Here is a 25,556-nt window from a genome sequence, read left to right as displayed (position 1 = left end):
TTATATTATTACATATTATTATATAAATGCAGATATATTATTCATAACTTAATAATTTTTACAATGTCCTATTTTACCAAACATTGTTCATTTACATTCACTAATGCTGTTTTGGCTGAATGCACACAATGGTCCCCACAGTCATGGTACAAAATCTAGTGGAAAGCCTTATAACATTATAGCTTTGGTTTATGAGGCCCTAGTCGAGATCATGACCATGGCCTCAACACACAAACATACACTACATGGCTAAAAGCATGACAAAAACACTTGTATGTGCTTGTTGAAGGTCCCATTCCAGATTTAGTCTCCCCGTTGCTGTTATAATAAGTTTAACTCTTCTGGGAAGGATTTTGGAGCGTGACTGTGAGGATTTGCACATTCAGCCACAAGAGCATTAGTAAAGTCAGGCACTGATGTCAGGCAAGGAAGCCTGGGGCACAATTGGCATTCCAGTTCATCCCAAAGGTGTTCAGTGGGGTTGAGCTCAGGACTCTGTTAGTACACTCGAGTTTTTCCACTCCAGCCTTGACAAACCATGTCTTCATGGACCTCACTGTGTGCACAAGAGCATCGTCATGCTGGAACAGGTTTGAGGACCTTAGCTCCAGTGAAGGGAAATTGTAATGCTACAGCATTTGTGTGCTTCCAACATTATGGTAACATTTTGGGGAAGGAGGGGTGTGATGGTGAGATGTCCACATACTTTTGGCCATATCGTGTATATGCACATACATACAAACGATGTGTCCGTAGAACGTGAAAAATTTAAGCTTGAAATAAAAAAATGTCTAGGGATAGGTTTATTCATTTTCTTAATTACATTAATTATCACATTTCGATTGTATTCTGATTTATTCTTTTTAGTGTTAAGTTTTATAGATCGGACATTATTCGAGTGGTTTGCTGCTGAAATGTGCGACAGACTTATGTGTAATCTTGATTAACAATGGAAAGGCTAAATCATTGCTGTTCTACACACAAACACACGGAGGGTCACAAAAGCTGCACTCGTATAGTGGAAAGTTTTTTCTTTTCTTTTTTTTTTAAAATTCAATACAGAGTATTAATACACAAATAAATAAACAATTTCAGAAACATTTAATCATATCTGCATGCATTCATTACATAGAGTCAGTACACTTTCATAAGAATGCAAATAATTAAAATGGTCATGAAATGAGTGACAAAACTAAAGGATTTCACCGTTTTAAAAAGACCAAATGGATATAAGAAGTGCTCGAATAAGCAGTTTTGGTTACACTTTAGTTCACACTGGGCTTTAAGCCACTACATACATACATATATATATATATATATATATATATATATATATATATATATATATATATATATATATATATATATATATATATATATAAAATGATGAAATACAAGAAATAAAAACAAAACTTTTGCATATCTGAGATTTTTTACCCACTATAGAAACGCAAATCCAGTGTGACTATACTGTAATTAATATACTGAATTTATGTTACTTATTATTACAACATTAAAAAAAAAAAAAGAGAGAGAAAGACAAAAAGTAATGGACATAATGTTGATTACTACATAACTCTGTTACTAAAAAAAAATATAAACAATCACACTGCATTCTCACTAGAACATTAGAAGCAGTTGAGTGTATATGAAGACATTAGAATATAATATTATTTACAGTGCATAGTCTGAAGCTGCCTATTGTATTTACCGGTAAGAGCACTGGGCAGGAAAAAATGCTGCTGTGTAAAACTCCCATTGGTTTTGATCAATAATCTACACCTTTCCCACTCTTATTCCAGTTTAAAATGATCAATATTGATTACATTTCAGACGTTCTGTTAGTTAAGTAAATATCTAGGATTAGAAAAATACATTTGTCGTCACATATTCGTAGTGTCATTTCATCGTGGTCATCCAGTAGGCATCATATGCATGCTTCATGACGTATTTCATGCTTCTCCCTTGACAGTCTACTATGGCTTAGTTTATTGCTTGAAAATATTGCATACAGGTCTTGCGAATCTGTAGTACACGTTATTAACTCTAAGAGCAGAAAAAAAGGAGCAAAATTCTAGCTAGAAAACAGTGCTAAATTGAAAGGTTTACATAAAGGTAGAAGACGCTTTGCCTTTGTAAGACATGTATGCTTTCTTTTTATACAGAAAAACACAACTTTGGAATGGAAAGTTGCTAAAACGATAAAGAGATTTTAAAAAAATAAAATAAACAGAAAGTCAGGAAAAGGCCATGACATCCACAAATGTGTTTATAAATGGATAAGAAATCTAACGAAATTAATAACACTTACAAGTAGTAAAACAGTTTTTTTTTTGTTTTTGTTTTTTACATTTATATTGACAATTATTTTTTTATTTACCATTTGAACACAGTTGTGTTTTTGAAGGCAATATGTTTTTGTTTTCTTTTAACAAAGAAATAATTACTTCATAATTAAACCATATACCATTATAATCCAGTGTTTCTGAGACAGTAGACACTGAGTGGGTTTGTTCCAGTGTGTTTATGCAGTGTGTTCCAGTTTCTTTTTTTTATTTAAATTAAATCCAGTGATTTCCTTTAAGGTCCAGTGATTCATTATATACTATAATAGCATGGATTCAGTGGCTCATACTTACCATAAAAGTAGCAATAATAATAATAATAATAATAATAATAATAATAATAATAATAATAATAATCATCATCATCATCATAATAATAATAATACTTATTATTATTATTATTATTATTATTATTATTATTATTATTATTATTATTGTTGTTGTTGTTGTTGTTGTTGTTATAAATTGTAATAATAATAAAATAATAATAATATTGTCATTATTTATTATTATTATTATTATTATAAATGGCAATAATAATAATAATAATAATAAATACTTATTATTATTATTATTATTATTGTTGTTGTTGTTATAAATTGTAATAATAATAAAATAATAATATTGTTATTTATTATTATTATTATTATTATTATTATTATTATTATTATTATTATTATTATTATAAATGGCAATAATAATAATAATAATAATCATCATCATAATAATAATAGTAGTAGTTGTCACTATTATTATTATTATTAATATTATTATTATTATTATTATTATTATTAGACTGTTCATACTGTATTAAGTGGTTACGGTTATTACTCTTCACTACTGAATGTAGTTACTGAACCACGTAACGCTTTCACCCCCAACATATTTTGAACCTAATTTCTTTTCTTCACCAGGAATTGTAGCAAGTCAAGGACTGCAGTGTAACAAACACAAACATAAAAAAAAAAAATAGAAGAACTATACCTTTTGAGAAGGTGAGTATCACGTTCCAAATACAGAGTTAAATCATGATTAGGAAAATCATCCATGTAGTTATCCAGTTATCCAGGTAGCTACAGTACAAGCAAATGTCCTTTGTGTGTCATTTTCGTCGATGCGGTATGTAATTACACTTGTATCAGCTAAGAAACGTGTGCAAATCACCAGTGTATTATGAGATCATTTGCACTCTGAGAAAACAAGGCATTCAACCAAACATTTCATCGTCAATGGGGTACGCATCTTTTGTACAACTAGTATGTATCTCAAACCTGGTAAGATGCATGTATGGTACTGTACTTTTATAGTTTTCATTCTTAAAGGTACAGTAGTGATCTTTAATTCTGTAACTCGTTTGAAGGTACACCATATTCACTTCATTTTAGGTGAAAGATACACAATTTCAAGGTTCAAAAGATGTACCCTTGCGACAAGGGAAGTAGTATAGTACTTTTCTTCTTTATTAGCGTATGCGGTGTCAGCAGTATCAGTGAGCGAGGGGTAATCCTGTCATGGAGTCAGATATTTCTTAGAGGTAATAGGGCATATTTGTTTTGGCAGTGGCGTCTGTTATTGTAAAGCACTTCCTGAAGAGACGTGTTCTGACAAATTCCCATGCTACAACATCGCAAATGAAAAGGAGCAGTCATGAAAATGGTTCAAAGGGTGTATGGGAGAGAACAAATATTTGGTATTTTAGACTCTACCCTTTAAGTGCATCTGCTTTGGATGAGAAAACGGTAATCAATGAATGGTGTAGTGTCCTGCAGCTTCTGTTCTTCAGACCCAGAGCAGCCCATTTCACCCTGTAGAAATGGAAGACTGGGTCAGCAGCATGTTTCTTCAACGTGACAGAGACAGAAATTATACACGGTGTCCCAAAAGTCTCCATACATAGGGGAAATTAATACTTTTTTTTTTTTTTATCAAAATGTCTTCCAAATATTTTTATACTTAGTATATATTATATATATTTTGTTCAGCCTTTGACAAAAGAAAAATGTATTGACATGGCTGGATCGGGACACTGTCGCAAGGTTGCGATGGACTTTAACAGGAAACATGGTAAGCACATCACACACCACACTGTTACCGAACTTATTAACAACAAATTCAAAAAAGACTGGAAGTGCTTATCCAACCGAAAAGTGTACGTCCACGAAAAGCCACTGACGTGGTGCTGGCATACGTAGTCCCTTATGTATGGAGACTTTTGGGACACCCTGTATAATGTGTACTTACATAGACTGAAACCCGGAAATGGTAGGTGGCATCTTGGACTGATGCCAGTGGAAAGGACCACAAGTGACTGGTCCCCTAAAAAGTAAAATAATTCAAATATATATATATATATATATATATATATATATATATATATATATATATATATATATATATATTAAAACAGACGTATCAACAGCATGTTATATTTAATGTAAATCACAAATCTGTTACCTTTGTGAAGGCACCTTTGCGTTCAGAAAAATCCGTCTCTGTGTGATTTGGGCAAAGACGCCCTCTAGTGACACTACACTGCCACACCCATACAATTTCAGAGTACCTAAAGGAAGAGCAAAACATCTGTGAGTGTGCTAGGCTCTGCACACGCTAGGGGTTGCACAGACTAGTCGACTAATACGTTCAATAGTTACTACTATGGGGAGCGGCCCAATAATCAGTGGGCAATAATTAGGCAGACAGTAAGGACAGTGAGGTAAAAATATCAGGCTAAATGTGCTTTGTTAGTCTGAAAATATTACAGACCAAATGAAGTCTACAGTCAACTGCGCAAAAGTATGCTGGGAAACGTTTTTGGTAGTATTTTTTCTTTCTTTCCTTTTGCTTTAATGTACCGTGAACACTTTAATATCAATGCGCATGAATTGGAGAATGTGGGATTTGAATGTTTTTAAAATCCCACTTCTCCCAAAGGAGTTCCTCCCACAGTTATAATACCAAATAAAATGTAAATAAAATACTTGTACTCTGGCATAGTGAATTCCTTTGTGAGCAGTGCTGTATGAAAGAGTGCTTTCAGAGCCACGGGTTGCACGTCAGTATTCAATTCCACTCAGTGAGTTTAGTGACAGATCAGTAGTGCATGCCAGCTCAAAGAGGCTGATCCACTTGTTTTTGGACGCTACAGAGTCTGGTGTTGAATATGGTGGAATTGCAAGCTCATCCAGAAGACTGCATTTTAAGAATTTGTAATATGACACACACAGCTATTATTTTGCACCTTTACTCTAGTCTTAAAAAGCATGAAGCTGGACATTTCATTTCTAGCCTGTATGTGTGGCTGTGAACTGAAGTGCAGTTTGATGTGGGGTTTTTTTTGTTGTTGTTGTTACAACATAGCGATGTCCTGATACAGTGTGAAAGATGACAAGTTGATGAAATTTTTTTGAATTACTGTTCGACTCGTAACTCAGTCCCCAAGCACAGTGCACTTAAACAGCGAATGCACTGACCTCATATGTAGAGTGATGTGACTCATAGAGGAATTTTGACTCCTGTGCAGAAATACAGTGTAGCTATGGACAGAAGAAATATGCAGGAATGGAGAGAGACTGTTAATAATATCTCAAAACACAGCTAAAACATACCAGTGCGCTGAATAACCACAGGATTGATGTTTCACTGCAATAAATGTTATCTTAGCAAGTGGAAATACCTTGAACGTAGTCATATTCAGCTAATATTTCCTATTATGTAGTCCGTACAGTATTTCACGGAGGTGTTTGTGATAAATGCTTGATTTTGCTGCGGCTGTTTTCAAAATTTGTTTTGTGCTTTTTTTGTAGGAAAACAACTCGAGCTAACGAAATTGCAATCGCATAAAATTGTTTTGCGTGGTCTCTCGCGGCGATGTTTGCTGGTAAACGAGACCTTTCGGCTGTACTCACGTTCGACTCGTGCGAATCGAAGAGAGCTTTGACTGAATGCGTGTCGTGATGAAGTCACATGACGCGCCTTGGCCCAAATCTGCAGAAAATCTGTGGTGACTTGAAAAATTGCGAGCTCCTCCGAACATTGTGGAGTTTGCTCGGTTCTGCGTTCATTTCTGCGATCGTGAAATCCTGGAGGATTATGAGATTACAATAAACCGAATAAAAGTCTACAAGAATATAAACTATAGACTAAGAATTTAAGAGCTATTTACTAATTTCAAGCCAAATTCATTTAAACTATTGAGTAATTTCCACCCAAACAGTCTTTTTCTATTGGCAAGTTTAATATTCTTATATTTGGTTTACTGTTACCTTATAATTGGAAATACCAGACAAAATTGACTATATTCGAGATATTGCAGTGTGGAAATATAAACAATGAATAGGCTGTAACTGTCAGGGTTTGAAACAGTATGAAGAAGAAAAAAAAGGCTTAAGATAAATGTATGTACATACCTGCAACTGTGAGATGAAGCACAGTTCAGTGTCTTCAATTCCTGATTAGTTTCGACGATGTAAAGTTCATTTAGGGACGGCAGGAACTGTCCATCTGAGGGTGAGAAAGCAGCTTGAGACCATGAATGTCATTAAAGGGTTTAACTGTTTATACAAAGCCCACATGTATTATAACAATATACAATATGTTTGTGTGTGTGTGTGTGTGTGTGTGCGTGCATGTACACTACCGGTCAAAAGTTTGTGGACGCCTAACTATAAAATCAAGATACCCTGAGTGTGTGCGCTGCGTTGCCTGCGTGGCCCAGGGAGACGGTTACTGTTGCCTCCTGTGTCCATATCTGAGGGTAGAGGAATTTTCTTGGACTTGCTGAGGGAGAGAGGGGATGAAGTGTGACTCAGTCTGTTTCTACTCCTGCTGTCTTTATCCAACCCACGAGACTTTGCCTTCCTATTTATACTGGCCATGGTAGGAGCAGGACTACTGGAGTCTGCGAGTAAAGTCAGTGAGGAAGAAAGACGGTGAGAAAGAGAGAAACACAGATAAATGAAGCATGCCATTACATACACTAATAATGAATGTTCTCAGCCTTTTTGAGAATGATGCTTTTGTGTAGGAGCTAATTATATAGGGGATATGTAATGAAAGAAGACTGATGGCATAAAAGCGTGAATGAGTTTCCTCACTACACAAGTGGTTTAGTGTAAGACGGAGAACAAGCCCTGAATATAGCGTTACACTTCCACCAAGGGCAAGGCCGGGGTGTGGGCTCTGTGTCAATCACTCTCATTTATTCATTCTGTTAGACATTGAGAGGAAATTAAATACCCTGTATTTACAGACAGATGGGTATTTGGAACAGATATTCAGAGTTCAGTCTTTTGGTTTTGTTTACAGATTTAGAAAGTGGGATGGCCTTGTTTTACCTGACATGGATTGGTTGGTGCTTGGCTGCAGGCTGACAGTAGCTGATTGGTTGTTGGCAGTTGTTGGAGGGCAGCAGATAAGACGATTAGGCAAAGTTGCAGAGGTGGAGTCTATGTCTATGTCTAAGAGAGACAGTTACAAGCATTGTTTATTTAATTTTTTTTCAAAAGAATAATCTTTCAACTCATGGCTTAAATATGTACTTTACATTGTATACATATATATATATATATATATATATATATATATATATATATATATATATAGATATATATATATATATAACTGAACATATACTGTAATTATCTGGCACCTGAAGAGATTGTAGAGATGGGGGGTGAATAAACTGCTTTACTAGATGAGCCAAGAGCAGAGCGAGTCCTGAGCGACAGAGAGAGAGAAAGAGAGCAGTCAGTCAACATCTGCAAAGAATACAGCATGTCCTGCATGCTGCAAAAAAAAACAACAACAAAAAAAAACATTCTGGCTGATCCATGCCGTGGATTTGTGTCATATGAGTAGATATCATTTTGTGGAATGCAAAATCAACGAATCAACCAGGGAACCTTTTGGTTCTTTTTGTGTCCAGTTTTCTCCCAGTTTTAATTGTAGGAGGTTCAACATGCATCTTTACAACCAGCAATCACTATCTATTTGTGGTAATTATTATTAACTAATAAACTCTGATTCTCTGATCATTCTGAGAAGGAATGAGCATGGGGATACCCATGTGTTGGAAAAAGGGACACAGGAAAACAGGAAAATGGAAGAAAAACAGAAAGCATACCATAAACAGATGGATGGACAGAAAGTGACAGTGGCAGTGAAGAAGCGCATCCAGGAGATGGAGAAAACACAGGAGGACATAGAACTACAAATGAGAGAGAAATACTAAGGAAATGACAGAGAGGACAGAAAATCTCATGTATACACATTTATGCATTCAAGAAGACGAGAAAAGAAAAACATTACAGCTTTTCCTTGTAGACGTTAAGGTAACATGTGACTTGGCAATTCCCACCCACCAGCCAACTGTCCCCTATCATATGACCATAGGGTGAGAGCAAACACATGCTTCCTCCAAGCCAGCTACTGCATCTTTTCGAACTGCTGCATACACGAGCTCACAGGTGTGAAAGAGTATGCCATCCCTCCCACCAAGAGAGCACAGCCCATTTTTCTCTCTTGACACCTCACCACAGATGGCTGTTTCATAGTCAGAACTCGAACTAGTGATCACCTGACGATAGGGCAAACGTTTTGGGGTTGTTGTTTTTTTTTTTTTTATGTGCCAGAACAACAGATATTTATAAAAAGTACTATTTTAGGTATACTCTAAAAAAAAATGCTGGGTTATTTTTTTTATTTTTTTTGTAGTATCTTCAATAAAAATCAGACTACTACATACATTGTGTTGAAGTTGACACTTTACTTTCTGCTTGCAGCAATCGCAGCAACAGATATTAGCACACATCTTCTTCAACTAACTTTCCAGTTAAGAACACAACTCTTGAAATACCAACAACAACACCTAGTGGTTACTCCAGGATACCACATTTTTCTACCCAAACGCTGGGTCGAGCCTTTTGGATCATTTAATTGGGTTCTTTTCTCAGTCTTGCGTAGTTTTTGTGTAATTTTGTGTAACTGGGTTAGTGGCTGGGTCATTTTCACTGACAGTTGAATCAATGCACCCCTCCCCCACCCCGACCCATCAGCCCAGCTCCACAGGTCAAATCAACTCAGCGCAGACTGTTAAGACTTATTTTGAGAAACTACATTCGTATCAATATATCTATCCATAAAACCATTACTGTACAGTAGAAAAAGCAAAAATGTGTAATAACAGTCCAGCTTACATGACATCAAATGCACCGCTATCTTTGTTAGCTTTGGCGTACTTGTTTGTAAAGCCCACCGTATCGTACATTGGTTAAGCGTCTCCTTTGATCAAAATCTAACGTTTTCGTCTTAAATATATGACTCATTTATCAGCTCTATATGGATAAATTTCTGAACACCTTCTTGTGTATAAATAAAGGAGATACCATGTCGACACATTTGTTTATAATGTGATAGATTTGACATTTTCAACGGGTAAAAATAACCCTGAAAATATCAACCCATTTATGAAATAAAATTTTTGTAAAAATGAAACCATCCTTTGGGTTGAAAAACCACCCGTTTGCTGGGTTAAAATTAACAACCCAAATTGATGGGTTAGTTCAGCCCAAAATGTGTTCTGTCCTATATTTACCCAGTCGATCGGCTAAAAATAACCAAATTTGTGTTGTTTTTAACCCAGTGTTGATCATGTTTTTGCAATTTCCATACGTTAATAAACTCTCCACTATAGTTCACAGCAGGCAATGTGTTCAGTAGGGCAAACACACTGAAAGCACTCATATTGACGGCCACTACCTGTACTTTTTTTTTTTTTGGACCACACACAAAACCAAGCAATAAGGATGAATTCCAGATGTTTTCCTGCAATTAAAACTTTTGTTTAAAGCATAGTAGTCAAACTCAAGCTCTGATGTATACATACCTCTCTGCCTCAGCCATGTTGCTGTGCTGATGCAGGTTTAGCACATACAGTATGGACATTGAGATGACACTAGGGAAAGAAAAAAAGACCAAATGTTCATTTTGGCTGTTTGTCTCCTTACATTTACATTCATGGCATTTTGCAGATGTCCTTATCCGGTACGACTTACAGAAGTAATAGGACATTACATTTTAACATTTATCTCATTATCATTAGGAGGACATTCTCCTCCCTTACCTGAAGGCCATGATGATGACCAGGGCCAGTATGGTACCCTGCAGGAACCGGTGACTCAAACAGCCCTGCTCTGGAGCTGCACTCTGCAAATAAATAAAAAACCAAACCTCTCTCTTGTTCTATTGCATTTCATTTTGCGTCTCATATAGGTGTCTTGTGGATTACTTTCGAACCCTTCCACTGTACAGTTCACTAAAGAATAAACTCCAGCTGCATCCTTACACAGTCCACACACTCCTTGATAGAAACCACTGCTCTCTTAAAGCGGAATAACAAAGTCACTTCACTCATATGCTTCTTTTATACAGTAAAGTAAAAAGCCATGGATGAACTTCTTGATAATTTACCTCTTGATTTGAATTGGTATGAATTAGTAATGAACAACGTAGCGTGTTACATTTTATCTAGCTACTAAATGTGTCCTCTCGCCTATGCCGGGAGTCGGACATGTATTCCCCTAGACTCCCTGCCATCTTTATTCTGTATAACGCCTAACTCTTTGTAATTCTCTCATTAGGTCAACTGTTACAGTAATCTCCATACCTTATTTCCTGCTTTGGCTGCTTTCTTCTTAAGTGGACCACTTCCTGTTCTGCTAAAGTAGCTTCCTGTTAGGCTGAAATAAAAAAGCAACAGTGCTACACTAAGACATTTCCTTTCAGAACTTGGATTAAATGCATGAAGTCATGTGCTGATTGTGTAGTATACACACACACACACACACACACCTAATTGTACCCCCACTGACAGTACTCTTCATGCTGTCAAGGCGTCGTAGTTTAGCAAGTTTGCGACTCCACCGTTCCAGTTCATTGATTCGAGTTTCCAGATTATCGGTCAGTTTACACAACTCTTTCACTGCTCCGACATTCTCCATAAAAATGCGATCCTATGGGAAACATACACACACACACACACACACACACACACACACTCTTTGAATATACAGTGTACATTCAAACGTTTTTGATTTCTGAAACAAAGAACGAGAATGATCAATATGTTTCTACGTCACTATTCGAACTGAAGCAAATTTGTCATATTGACCACGCTAACTCCTTTGTACAACGGTCCGATTTTCCTGATGATTCTTATCTCTTCCATTGAAGCACGTGCTCAGATGACACTCTGATGGATTTGCTCTAACAAAGATCATCAATTTTTACAGAAACCCGTGGTGTCAGCTCAAGTTTTGTCATTAAAGCAAAAGGGGTGTACCAAATACATTATGAAAGACATTATGAAAATCAAGTAAATATTTCTAATATTCTCCATTTCACTTGAGAATTTACTGATAATATAATATGTAATGGAAAATAATGCAAAACAGAAGCATTCTCAATATGGAGGACTTTATCCTACACTCTATTTTCTACACAGCAGCATATGAATGTATTTGTTTATGTTAATTTGTCCATCCATCTTCTACTGCTCACTCCTTCAGGGTTGCGGGGGAACCTGGAGCCTATCCCAGGGAGCATCGGGCGCAAGGCAGGGTACACCCTGGACAGGGTGCCAGTCCATCGCAGGGCACAATCACACACACACTCACACACCCATTCATACACTACAGACACACCAATCCATGCATGTCTTTGGACTGGGGGAGGAAACCCCCGCGGCACGGGGAGAACATGCAAATTCCGCACACACATGGCCCCGGTGGGAATCGAACCCCCGACCCTGGAGTGAGGCGAACGTGCTAACCACTAAGCCACCCATGTTAATTTGTATGAATGGATAAATATGAATGAAGTGTTGGTGTTTAAATACCTTGTTGACTACCAGTAAATTAGGGATGGTCTCTCCATTGGCACAAACTACATCTCCGCCATCTTTCACAGCTTCTGGAAGGATCTGCTGCACTTCCTGGGCTATAACTCCTGGCATACACACATTACACACAGTAGCTGCATTAGATGCATGTAATACCACATGCATAAGGAGTTATGGTTAAGGTATGGACATACACATGCATCGAACCAAAACAAACAAATCAATAAACACACACACAGGGTTTTATAGAGTACAAGGAATTACCGGTCTCTGCAGTGTTCTCAATGCCCACAGTGGCAGCAAACTCAGGCTTATACTGGTAATGCACCAGCCGCATCTGAGAGATCCGCTTTAGGTTGTCTGTGGTGTCCACCTACAATACAGCACTCAGGATGAGATGGTGCTAAGTATTCAAGTAGAAAATTTACAAATGATCTTGTGCATAAAATCACATACTTCTTTCACATTCTCCTTGGCACGGATGTCAGATGGATGTACCAGGGAACCCATGACCTTCAGGTTGCCATGGACGACCAGAGCCTCGTCAGGTCGATCGGTGTTGATGCCTACTCGGCCATGGTGGTACACTGAATCAGGCAACTGACCTCTCTGCCACAACACCTCACTGTCACTCTCAAACTGACCCGGGTTAGACGCCTGCCAGTGTGTGTGTGTGTGTGTGTGTGTGTGTGTGTGTGTGTGTGTGAGAGAGAGAGAGAGAGAGAGAGGATGATGGAAATAAACATTTTTACACACTTGCAGGCACAGTTAGACTGTATTTTCTTACATATAAGCTGCACATTTACATCACGTCATTTTTACAAAGTATGCACACATCAATCAATTTCAGCATTGAAGCTTCTTAAATTAAACAATAATAATAACTGAAAGACTAAAGTTTGTAAGTTTGTGACCACAAATTGAGTCGGCTTATCAAAGCTGGCTAAACAAGTTTAAAAGTTTTGTTTGGTGAATGGGGGTCTTTCGCTACACTATGTTGCCAGAAGTTTGTGGACACCTGACCACCACACCCCTATGTGGGCCTTCCCACATACGTACACTACCGGTAAAAAGTTTAGACACACTCATTGTTTATTTTTCTTTATTTTCCAACATTTTGGAATAATAATAAAGTCATCAAAACTCTGGAGTTACACAAATGGAACTATGGGAAGAAGTTGTGTTAAGAAATCCAAAATAAATCAAAATAATTTAAGATTTTAGCATCTTCAAAGTAGAAGATGCTAAAAGATGCCTTTTTGCCTAGAATATCCAGAAATGTATTCTTGGCGTTTCTCATTCGATTTCTTGAGGAATTTCCCTGAGATGCTTTTTAAACAGTATTAAAGGAGTTCACACCGACGCTGGACTCTTATCGGACACTTATTGGCTGCAAAATTAATCATTTTTTTTGTAAATAAAATGTTAGTTTTCTAATGAAAGGAATTAATATGTCGGCCCGATTATATTTTTGTCTACAACACAGATTTCAAACATTTAATCACACACCTTCAGATCAAAAGCTTTTTAAGATCATGAGAAACATTTCAGTACAGTATCCCCAAACATTTGACTGGTAGTGTATGTTACACAATTGTATAGGACTTCTTTGTATGCTGGAGTAGTTCAGTTTCCCTTCAGTGGAACTAAGAGGCCCAAACCTGTTCCAGCATGACAATGCTCCTGTGCACAAAATGAGCTCCATGAAGACACGGTTTGCCAGTATTGGAGTAGAAGAACTTGAGTGTCCTGCTCAGATCCCTGACCTCGACCCCACTGAACACCTTTGGTTTGAATTGGAACGCCGACTGCACCCCAGACCTCTTCAGCCGACATCAGTGCCTGATCTCACTAATGCTCTTGTGGCTGAATGAACACAAATCCCCTCAGACATACGCCAAAATTTTGTGAAAAGCCTTCCCAGAAGCAAAGAAGAAGAAGCTTTTATTTGTAACATATACAGTACATTACATCCATCCATTTTCTGTACCACTTATCCTTACTGGGTCACGGGGAACCTGGAGTCTATCCCAGGGAGCATGGGGCACAAGGCGGGAGACACCCTTGACGGGGTCAGTACATTACAGTATAGAATAGGAAGCTGGGGTCAGAGCATTGGGTCAGCTATAATAAAGCACACCTGGAACAGAAAGAGTTAAGAATTTGGGAAAGTATGGAATGTTCAATAAGCACATATTAGTGCAGGGAAATTGTAATGCTACAGCATACAAAGACATTCTGTTTGGGGAAGGCCCATACATATAAACCTTTGCCAATTATGTATTCATTGGTGATTTAATACTCTAAACATATGCAGGTTGTTATGTGGGCTTATAAAAACGTATTTTTTTCATTAAAATGTTTAAGTTTATTGAAGGTGATGGTTGGTCAAGTGCTGGGGAATTAAATGTGTGTGTTGTTGTAGGTTTGGGTTAATAGTGTGAAAGATATACACGACAGCCCCCATCGTTTCTGTTGGTGGGTAAGTCTGATCGGTTTGATATGCGTAGACTTGCTGTCCTGAGGAGGGATTTATATCAGTGCAAAGTTGTTGATGTAGTGATTCTACTTCAAGAGCTGCAGGTTGTGATAAAGTTTTACATTTTCAGATAGATTAATAAAAAAATAAAAATAAGAATAACTGAATGATGGATTTTCTTGGCCAACATACTAATTAAAACATGTACAGTGCCCTCCACCAATATTGGCCTATACACTTGGTAAATATGAGCAAAGAATGATGTGAAAAATTGTCTTTATTGTTTATTGTAACCTTTTGATCTTTTGTTTAAAAAAAACTTCACAAAAATACTCTGCTCTCATGGATATCAAACAATTGCAAATACAACACAGGTTTACCAAAAAAAAAAATATCGCTGTTAAAGATAGGTGTGCAGCAATTATTGGCACCCTTTTAGTCAATGCTTTGTGCTACCTCCCTTTGCCAAGATAACAGCTCTGAGTCTTCTCCTATAATGCCCGATGAGGTTGGAGAATACATGGCAAGGGATCTGAGACTGTTCCTCTGTACAGAATCTCTCCAGATACTTCAAAATATTTTGGATCATTGTCCTACTGGAAGATCCAATCACAGCCCATTTTAAGTTTTCTGACAAGGCTGCAGGTTTTCATTATCAAATATCAACAGACATTAAGAGTCCATGATGCCATGTGTCCTAACAAAATGTCCAGGTCCTCTGGCAGAAAAACAGCCCCAGAACATTAAAGATCCACCACCATATTTAACCGTGGGCATGAGATACTTTTCCATATGGCTATCTCTCTGTGTGCTCCAAAACCACCTCTGGTGTTTATTACCAAAAAGCTCTGTTTTGGTTTCATCTGACCATAGAACCCGATGCCATTTGAAGTTCCCGTAGTGTCGGCAAACTGAAGACGCTCGAGTTTGTTTTTGGATGAGAGTAGAGGCTTTTTTCTTGAAACCCTTCCAAACGACTTGTGGTGATGTAGGTGACTTCAGATTGTAGTTTTGGAGACTTTCTGACCCCGAGACGCAACTAACTTCTACAATTCTCCAGCTGTGATCCTTGGAGATTTTTTAGCCACTCGAACCGTCCACTTCACAGTGCGTTGAGACGATATAGACACACGTCCAATTCCAGGTTGATTCATAACATTTCCAGTTGACTGGAACTTCTTAATTATTGCCCTGATGGTGGAAATGGGCGTTTTCAATGCTTGTGCTATTTTCTTATAGACACTTCTCATTTTGTGAAGCTCAACAACCTTTTTCCGCACATCACAGCTGTATTCCTTGGTCTTCCCCATTGTTATGAATGACTAAGTGAATTAGGCCTACGTGTTGCCTCGTATTTATACCCCTATGAAACAGGAAGTCATGGTTGAACAATTTCCTGTTCATAATCATCTAGGTGTACTAAAATAATGTCAAATATCAATGGTAATATACTTCAAATATATTTTTCTCATGTGAATTCAGAGGGGTGGCAATAATTGTTGCATACCTATATTTAACAAATATATGTATATATATATGTATATATATATATATATATATATATATATATATATATATATATATATATATATAAACCTGTGTTGTGTTTGCAATTGTTTGGTATCCATGAGAGCAGAATTAAAGGTTAAACAATAAAGACAATTTTTGCCAATATTAGTGGAGGACACTGTGGGCAACTGATCAGGGTAAGATGACTGACACAAAGAGACAGACACTGGGAAGAGGAGGTTGGTCAGACAGACACAGCCAGACTGACAGCGGTTACCCTGACGATGATCCTCTCAGACACCTGAGCTGCCACTGTATGGCTCTGAGTGTGGGATTGAGCCTGGAGAGCCACCACCAACATGAAGTATCTATACACACACACAAACACAGCTAAGTCATAGGCCTCACTCAGTCATGCTAGTTTTGCTGATTGTCCTGTCTATAGCGTTGAGTTGAATGTTGCGTGCAGCAGGATGACATTCTGTGGTATGTGAGTGACTGTACATGATTAAATGTAAACATGCGTGTGTGTGTGTGTGTGTGTGTGTGTGTGTGTGTATGTGTGTTGTAGATGTGATTTGTACCTCTGGTCAGGGTTTGGCTTGCCCTTCTTCCTCATATTATTGGCTGTAGTCTCACTGAAATGCAGTCGACCCACTGTTACCTTGGTTACTTGTTCCGGGGGCAAAGTAACCCTACAGAAAACAACAACAATATACACTTCAGGCCTAATATACACTTCAGGCCTGTACTCCTTCTCAACAAATATTCTAACTTAACGCCAGGTATTGACTGTGCTATTTAGCATTAAAGACCATAAAAAAAACAGTAAAATAACATTTAAAAAAAAAAAAGTTATTCACTTGAATAAAGGATAAAAAAAAAAAAGACCTTGAAAGAATAAATATCTCCTGCTGTATTGTAGGCATGGTATTGTAACAGGAAACTCACAGTACAGGCTTAAATGGCCTCTTGCTGCGGTCAGACTGAGACTGTTCCACATTGATCGTCTGGTTCATGGCTTCTAACTGTAAAGTCAGGATATTTGTGCATTCAGGTTACATCAATACATAAGTAACCTTAAAAATATGGTTGATAACAACCATTTACATCACTACATAACACATCCAGGGTGACACTTAATGTGCTCAAAGCAACAAACAGACCCACTGGCTTTTGACAGTAGTTTTTCATCACTCCTCACCTTGACTCCATTAAGTTTTAGGTAGAAGCATTCAATCGGTTGCAGCCCTTCGCTGGTCTTCACATATTTGGGATCACCCAACATGCCAATGTACACAGTGACCTGGAAGTGGTTCTTTTTCTGACACACGAACGCATCATCAGCCAAAGAAAAATTAAAACCTTTGTCAGCATCCACTCTGTACGTGGGCATCGGGCTAGAGAGATAGAAGAGGCGTAGAGAAATGAATCACACTACGAATAACAAGAGTGTTTGTCACAAGATTAGCTAAATCTGTTTCTTTTACGTTTCTTTCTTTAATTTTCTTACAGCACTCTTTAAAAGTCTTGGGCAATGGTGTATTTACATCGTTCCCTTCTCTCGTTTTTACTTCTTTTTTTTTTTTTCTGACTGCTGCCCTTCTCCTCCTTCCTCCGGTCAGCCGAAACTACTTTTACTCTTACTCCTACACACAGCTCACCTCAATGGAATTCCCAGTCCTCTCCATCCTCTCTCTTTCTCTCTCTCTGTCTCACTCACTCGTTCGCCTTTAGTATCGTCTTCGCCCCATTAAATCCATCCATCTAATATAAACCCACGATGCACATACGCACATTCTTGTTTCATTCCTGCTATCTCTATATTTCAACGTAAAATAACATGTGCAATTCCAAAAGCATGTAGAATGTTATGGTGTTACATTTTTTTTTTTTTGCAAAGCAGGGATTTCACCCACAGTTCTTTTCCATTGGCATCATATAACGGAGTCCATTTGTTCTGTTGGTGCGGCTGCCATTTTATGCACTGGTAGTTTGGGTCCAAATACGAGTTCTCGGCGTCCTGCATCAAACCTTGGTGACACGAAAGCAATAAAAAGTTTAAAGCTTGTTTAAAGGCTTCACTAAGGTGAGAAGAACGTGGTGTGGCGTATGGGAGGCATGTGTTTACCTGGCTCTTGCTTGATAATGCCAGTCAAGATCTGAGCATTAAGAGTGCTGTTAGGAGAATCTGAGTGTTTTCTCTTCTTTGCTTGGTGAATAGGTATACCACTTTAACACACACACAGAGAGAGAGAGAGAGGGAGAAAATTAGTCCATTTTATTCCATTTTTATGTTCTTTCATCTCCTCTATCGCATTTTTTATCTCATATGCCAATATATAGCTGTCTCTTTCACGCTGACTCACTCTTGTCCTTGTGGATGCTGGAGCAGTTGATGGAGCATCTGACCCTGTTGCAGATCACCACCCCCGCTGCTGGCTGGACCAATCGGGTACTGTGAAATCATGGGCTCGGGTTTCAGGTACATGTCCCGATGTATGTTGGGATAGTGGTTATGGGGTGGCAGGGGTGGCGGAGTAGTCATGTGACACATATTCTCAGGCGTCATGGTCCGAAGCATGTGCGAATCTGTGAAGAGAAGAACAAAAATGAAGATATCTGACACTGTGTGATGTACAAAATCGACATCGTACACCAAAATGCAGTATTTACTGTCAGAATTCAAATTCCAAAGCTACAGTAAAATAAACGTAACAGTACTTTCATCAGCTTATCTCAATTTTCTCTCACTTGGCTAATGGTATATTGTTAAACTGGATTTCTGCCAATGAGATTAAAATATTCCACACCTTTATCCTCGGTGAGAAAGACCAACACAGGTGTGCAGGGAAGAACTTTTTTTTTTTTTTTGGCTTGGTGGACTGTAAAAATAAGCCACGTTTGCTATTTTTAAAAACACCTTACCAAACGAATGGTCCGGAACAACTGTTCGTACGAGTGCTTTCTAATAGATTTAGAAATACTCAGCTATCCCTCAGGGACGTCTCACACTTGTCATCATTTTTCCAGATCTTTTTGGTCCCTGGATTCCCCACAAACATTATCATTATTATCAACATGCTGTTTCCGTGCGTATAACGGCATGCACGGATTCCCCATTCGTGACTAAGCAGAATATCTGATCATTTTGCTTATGTCTGTCTTCTTACTTAGTTGTGTTATTCCACAGCTATGCAATGAGTACAGTGTATTGCTATGACAACCGGCGAGATAACATTTCTTGTTTATTTGCAGTCGTCATTATTATTTCAGAATTGTTCAAACCCACTTGGCACTGTCCATAAAAGAGTTCGCTCCATCACGTTCAAAGCGCCCCAAAGGAAGAAAACCTTGTCGTTGTTGGAACTTACCATTCACTTGCTGGGGGGAGTAGGGCTCCGAGCTAGAGTCTGGTGGAGACTCAGGTAGTGTTCTGCAATAAAAGGAGGTTGTAAGGCACAGCATTTAAAAACAAACCAACAAACAAACATGGCAATAAAATGCATTTTGCAGAGTAACAAAGCAGAAAAAAACCTAATCATAGATCTTTTTTTTTTTTTTTTTTTTTGCACAAGCATACCTGCTGTTCCTATTTTTTCCATGTTACAAAGTCCAATGAATGATTGTGAAAATGTGATACATCATTCAATACTGGCATTCATAAGAGGTTATTGGTACAGATCCATTTGTCCTATTCTTCACAGATTGCTCATGGTTGACTCCCTTCGCACCCTGTCTGAGATTTGTTTGAGCATTATTTGTTGAAGTTTAGTGCAGGTCATTTTGCAAACTGGGTGGGGAAAGTCGTCTATTGGCATTGCGGCTTGTAGGTGTGGCTATGGCATTCACAGGAGTTCTTTGCTACACTAGCTAACTTCAAATCCTGTTCAGAATCCTATTTGTTGTTCGTTATCCTTTGGCCCATTGTCTGAAGTCTGAAATCACCGATAAGTAAGCTTAAAGACACAGAATACGATTTTGTGTGTAATTTATGTTAGAGTCCATAGTAATAGTGTCCTCGAGGCTTCAGACTATTCAGCCGCTGTGTCCTTTCTCTCTCCTTCCTCTTATCAAACTTTGTTTAAATAATACATTTGATGTCTGAACTTCTGGTGCAATTATACTCTTTCGCTGACTCACTGACTCACTCACACACTCACTCACTCACTCACTCGTGCTTTCTCTCTCTCTGTCTCACCCGGCTGCGTAGTGAGCGCAGTGCTCAGGTTTGATGTGGGGCTGTGTGACTGGCTGGTGATGGTGGTGGCTCTGGCAGGGATGGCTGTGTCTGAGAAGGCCGAGTGGAGGTGGAGGGGGATAGGGGTTCTGGCACGATGTGGGTACAGACTGGGGAGTACCCTGGCGCTGGGAGATAAGGGGGCTCACGCCACACACCACCCCCCCAGAGGAGGACGCTCCGGCCTGGGGGGAGGAGTAGTTAGGCGCTGGGCCGCTGTGGACTTCAGAAAAACAGCTGCGGGAGAGTTTGAAGGAAACAATTTTATGAATGTCAATGCAATCGTTACACAAACAAGCCGACAGCCAAAACATACAGTGTGACGTGGTGTCAAAGTAAACACACATAGTATTAAAAATTTGTGAGAGTGCTGATTTTGAGCAAGAGCATGTGCCCAGATACTGGATCATATCAGTTTTGTAGTGTGTGTTTATACAGGCAGCTAAATTCATTCGTAATGGTCTCAGTTAACTGTGTAAGATTAAGGTGATTTCATACGGTACATGGTCTGCACTTATATAGCGCTTTTTAACCTTAGCAGTTTTACAGCATAGTATGCGTATGTGTGTGTGTGTGTGTGTGTGTGTGTGTGTGTGTGTGTGAGTGAGTGGGTGTGTAAGGTGCTTGAGACTTACATATCTGTGCTGTCGTCCTCTTTGCTGATGTATTCCTCCAGTATACTGGTGTCAATGTTTGTTGGCTCCAAAGAGCTGTTAATATCATGACCTGAAGAGAGGAGAAGAGAAGTGAGGAGAAGAGACGAGAAGAGAAGAGAAGAGAAGAGAAGAGAAGAGAAGAGAAGAGAAGAGAAGAGAACAGAAGAGAAGAGAAGAGAAGAGAAGAGAGGGGAAGATAAGTGAACAGAAAAGAGGAGAAGAGAAAAGAAGAGAAGAGAGGAGAAGATAAGAGAAAAGAAGAGAAGAGTAGAAAAGAGAAGAGAACAGTAGAGAAGAGAAGAGAAGAGAAGAGAAGAGAAGAGAAGAGAAGAGAAGAGAAGAGAAGAGAAGAGAGGAGAGGAGAGGGGAAGATAAGAGAACAGAAAAGAGGAGAAGAGAAAAGAAGAGAAGAGAAGAGAAGAGAGGGGAAGAGAAGAGAAGAGTAGAGAAGAGAAGAGAGGAGAAGAAAAGAGAAGAGTAGAGAAGAGAAGAGAAGTGTACAGAAGAGAAGAGAGGAGAAGAGAAGAGAAGTGTACACAAGAGAAGAGAAGAGAGGAGAAGAGAAGTGTACAGAAGAGAAGAGAGGAGAAGAGAAGAGAAGTGTACACAAGAGAAGAGAAGAGAGGAGAAGAGAAGTGTACAGAAGAGAAGAGAGGGGAAGATAAGAGAAGAGAAGGGTACAGAAGAGAAGAGAAGATAAGGGAAGAGTAGAAAAGAGAAGAGAAGAGAGGAGAAGTGAGGAGAAGATAAAAGAAGAGAAGAGAAGAGAGGAAAAGAGAAGAGAAGATTTTTTTTGTATTTAGGAAATTTGCTAGAGCTTCACTGATTGCAATGCTAGAACACATTTTCAGTGTTGGCTACCATCAAACATTCCTTGTGTAAAATGTACAGATCTGATGTCCTTACGTGGCTTCTTATGGAAATTCTGCTAAATTGATCTGGGCTGAAGGTGGTAGGACGACTCATGTGTGTAGGACATCAGTAAGGTATGTAGCGATATCAGTTTGACAAACAGAGTTTGTTGACTCACTCCATCTAACTGGTTTGTCAGACTTTTCCAGCAGTGAATCATAATTCAGCGCATTAGTCTTATACTCATATTTTATTTTGTCCGCATGGTCATGATTTACGTCTCTTTTTCCCTCTTTCCAACTTCTCCCACCTTTACACACCAAAAAAAGTCCTCAAGACAAAACTTCACACGCAGTTTCCACACACTTTTCTCTGTTAGTGGCACTGAAACAAATGAGTTATTACCTAATAGGCTTAGTGGAGAAATGAAAAACAAGAATGTACCACAAAGGTGGTAGAGGAGTGATGGGAGAAGCGAAAGAGAGAGGGATGGAGGGAGGGGTAGACTGAAGGTCAGGGGGATGATATGGAGTGGGTGGGCAGGCGTCCCCTAAACCCCAGCACTCTCCTCTTTGATAGATTAAGCAGCTACCCAGTTTGGTATGCAAAGAATTTCAGTGTTAGTGTTGAGAAAAACTCAGTCTTTCTTTTCTCTCTCTCTCTCATCGCCCCCTTGCCCCCATCTTAACTTTTAAAAGGAACTTCATTATTTCTCAATAGGTCTGGAGTGAGTCAAGGCTATATTCTTGAACCTGCATCATCTCTCATGACATCAACAGAACAGAACAGATCATTTTCACACAGGAATGAAACCGCTGAGAAAAACTGAGCTCATCATGGACACAGGGCAACAACATAGAAATTCTCGACCATGACTTGTTGATGTGTTTTACCCTTCCTTATAGAAAAGGAAAAAAAACAATCTAGCCTGCTAAATTTTGACCCAATAAGCCCTTATATTATGGTTGTTTGCAGTGTCCTATCAGGAACATTCTATTTCAGCATCAACACAGCATACAGCTTAGTTATCTCCATGAGTTCCCATACAGAGAGCAGTGATGAAAGTATTTTCTGGAAACCCTGGTTGGGTAACATGGTACTAAATGTGTGCCAGCAAGCAGAGAGGGCAGGAGAGGGATGACTGCTCTTTAATAAGACCCAGATGTTCACCCCACCCATCACAACCAGTAAATCTGCCCTGGCAGCACTGATAACGCTAGGAGAGAGAGAGCGGGTGGGGGTTTCAGCCCAAAAAGGAGGGTGGACCAGCAGAGATGTTCTGGTGTGGAGATAAAGAAGGAATGGTGGAAGTGAGGGAAAATAGAGAACATAACATAACAAAACATATAACAGGTAACCGGCGACCGATTCTCGACTGACAGGAACGTTCTGGAAGAATGTGAATCGTTTTCTTGTGTGTATACACGACACAAAATCAGAAATGTGTGGTAAAGCTATAGGAAATAAATTGGAACCAAAGCGGCTCGATAAAGCTCTAAAAACTGACTAACAGACTATATAACTACCTAGATTTTGCCTGTAACTGGATAATTACTTACTGACCTACCATGGCAGTGGGAACATATTTATGCTTTTTTGTTTTTTTACCTTGACATTGAAATTCTAGTTGCAAAAACCACACCATGATTTGACACATCACAAAGGCTTTGATAACATCTGGAAATCTGGCCCGTTTTCCAATTCCACATCTGCTCAGGCAAACTTCGCACTTAAGTCTCAACCAGTAAAAGTCTGGTCGCTACACCAGTTATTTAATTGGCGTATGAGTTAGTGAGACTGCTTTTGGCTTGATGCGGATGTGTCCAGCTGTGGTGATACGCAAACAGAAGCCTGATTGTCAGTCCATTTTTACACACAAACACACACACACACGCAGGCCTTTTCTCTGCTGGAGGGTTAGATTGGGGGTTGGGGGATCAGGACAGCACCTCAATGCTGGAGTTGTCTGGTGGATAACAACGCAAGATAAACAGAAACAGAGCTAGTGTGTGTGTGTGTGTGTGTGTGTGTGTGTGTGGTGTCATCTCAGAGCTCATTTAGAATCGCCTGTGCATTGTCCATTAGAAAGCCATGCGATTGGAAAACTACAGAGTATTACATGCACGACTGTAATACTCATCCAGATGTTCTAAGTATAAAGTATTTGATAGTATTGTGTCTAATTGTCTTGGATACTTTAAGCGTACTAGGTTACCTAATATGAAAGTGTAGAAGAACGCTAACGCTCATCCTGAACTTTGTCAACAACATAAAAAAGCATATATTCTTTCCATCTTACCTTCTTCCATCTGCTGGACTTAATCCTCTAATATCTTTCATTCTATACGTTTTCATTCCTCTATTTATTCATTAAGTTTAAATTCCTTTTTTTATTATTATTAATTCATGCAAGATGCTAACACTATACTGGGTTTAAGAGTGTGATTTATTCTTAAACATTTGCTTCAAATAAGCATTTCAAAACACACAAACAAAACAGAAATAATTATAAGGGAAATACGCTCCATGGAAAACCCATATACAAGTAGACAAACAGTATTACAACAGGCAGTGTTTGGGTCTGTGTGTGTGTGTGTGTGTGTGTGTGTGTGTGTGTGTGTGTGTGTGTGTGTTTGTGTGTGTGTGCACGCGCGTTAATAATTAATTCCTAATTCACGCTAGAGCACAGAATGATCGAGCAAAGTCCGTATCATTATCAAACAGTAAATATCGAACACTTCCCAACATGCAATTTCTTTATTGAACTGGGAAGCACTCTTGCATACACACATATTAATAATAATAATAATAATAATAATAATAATAATAATAAAATTAATAATAATAATAATAATAAAAGCTTGCAGACTTATTAAAAGGATTGTTATAAAAAGAAATAATCTTTACTCAGCTAGTAACAAAGCACCTCTTACTTCCAAACTGAGAAAAGACTTGCTAAGCCTTCAGCTTGGAAATCCCTTAATAACTGTAAGGACTTGTTTATAAGTCTGTAGGACACAAACGTAGCTTGTCAAACTTATTTTTTACAGTTTTCAAATATTTCTGGATGCTTTTGGTTTTTGCTCTTGGTCCGCCTACAGGATTTCAGAATCGTGTTTCATCTGACAAACCCACACATGTCACCATTCACATTATCCCCAGACTACGATGAAAGATAATTACACTACAGACAGCTTTAAGAAGTCGCAATGTGTACGCGATCCTGAATATAACTGCCAAACTTGGAATACTACGCGGACATGCTCATGAAAGCACAGATAACATTGCACACAAAGAGTTCAGTACTATATAACAATGCATCATAGATACACAAAGAGCATAAGCCACAAGAAGAAGGAGATCAGGAGTACCTGCTTGTAGCCACAGCATGGCGAGCTGTTCTCAATCAACACACCTACAGCTGACGATGAGCTGGAAAGTGACACATACATACACACTTGTCTGTCACATCTTTCCCCTCAAACACTTCACACACAGCTTTCCTCATAAGACCACAGTAGTGCTAACATTTGGGGTGGATATGTGTTAGTGTGTGTGTGTGTAGTGTGTAGTGTGTAGT

General features: G+C 38.6%; 1 protein-coding gene across 8 annotated transcripts in view; it reads right to left on the bottom strand.

Moving 5' to 3' along the window:
- Window positions 1-3,018: 3,018 nt before the first annotated feature.
- The window catches only part of myrf (myelin regulatory factor), a 28,479-nt gene continuing 5,941 nt past the window's right edge, over window positions 3,019-25,556 (bottom strand). Inside the window, exons 2-28 of one of the 8 annotated variants that reach the window (XM_017484596.3) lie at window positions 25,348-25,408; window positions 21,104-21,194; window positions 20,430-20,705; window positions 19,603-19,664; window positions 18,598-18,820; window positions 18,360-18,460; window positions 18,148-18,262; window positions 17,433-17,628; window positions 17,180-17,256; window positions 16,813-16,923; window positions 16,497-16,596; window positions 12,697-12,897; window positions 12,505-12,613; window positions 12,238-12,347; window positions 11,193-11,353; window positions 11,008-11,080; window positions 10,465-10,547; window positions 10,228-10,296; window positions 8,467-8,550; window positions 7,993-8,060; window positions 7,679-7,801; window positions 7,024-7,242; window positions 6,752-6,845; window positions 5,816-5,878; window positions 4,800-4,905; window positions 4,587-4,661; window positions 3,022-4,150 (exon numbers count right to left, since the gene is read on the bottom strand). In XM_017484596.3, coding sequence (XP_017340085.1) covers window positions 4,055-4,150; window positions 4,587-4,661; window positions 4,800-4,905; window positions 5,816-5,878; window positions 6,752-6,845; window positions 7,024-7,242; window positions 7,679-7,801; window positions 7,993-8,060; window positions 8,467-8,550; window positions 10,228-10,296; window positions 10,465-10,547; window positions 11,008-11,080; window positions 11,193-11,353; window positions 12,238-12,347; window positions 12,505-12,613; window positions 12,697-12,897; window positions 16,497-16,596; window positions 16,813-16,923; window positions 17,180-17,256; window positions 17,433-17,628; window positions 18,148-18,262; window positions 18,360-18,460; window positions 18,598-18,820; window positions 19,603-19,664; window positions 20,430-20,705; window positions 21,104-21,194; window positions 25,348-25,366 — 3,105 coding nt within the window. In that variant the 5' untranslated portion in view covers window positions 25,367-25,408 and the 3' untranslated portion in view covers window positions 3,022-4,054. Of the gene's footprint in view, window positions 4,151-4,586; window positions 4,662-4,799; window positions 4,906-5,815; window positions 5,879-6,751; window positions 6,846-7,023; window positions 7,243-7,678; window positions 7,802-7,992; window positions 8,061-8,466; window positions 8,551-10,227; window positions 10,297-10,464; window positions 10,548-11,007; window positions 11,081-11,192; window positions 11,354-12,237; window positions 12,348-12,504; window positions 12,614-12,696; window positions 12,898-16,496; window positions 16,597-16,812; window positions 16,924-17,179; window positions 17,257-17,432; window positions 17,629-18,147; window positions 18,263-18,359; window positions 18,461-18,597; window positions 18,821-19,602; window positions 19,665-19,811; window positions 19,978-20,429; window positions 20,706-21,103; window positions 21,195-25,347; window positions 25,409-25,556 lie in introns of those variants that run through there. The other 7 variants (XM_017484594.3, XM_047159961.2, XM_017484593.3 and 4 more) reach the window with 7 other exon arrangements.

Source organism: Ictalurus punctatus, chromosome 14 (genome assembly GCF_001660625.3).
Source record: "Ictalurus punctatus breed USDA103 chromosome 14, Coco_2.0, whole genome shotgun sequence".
Taxonomy (NCBI): Eukaryota; Metazoa; Chordata; class Actinopteri; order Siluriformes; family Ictaluridae; genus Ictalurus; species Ictalurus punctatus.
This window is presented reverse-complemented; position numbering and strand designations above follow the sequence as displayed.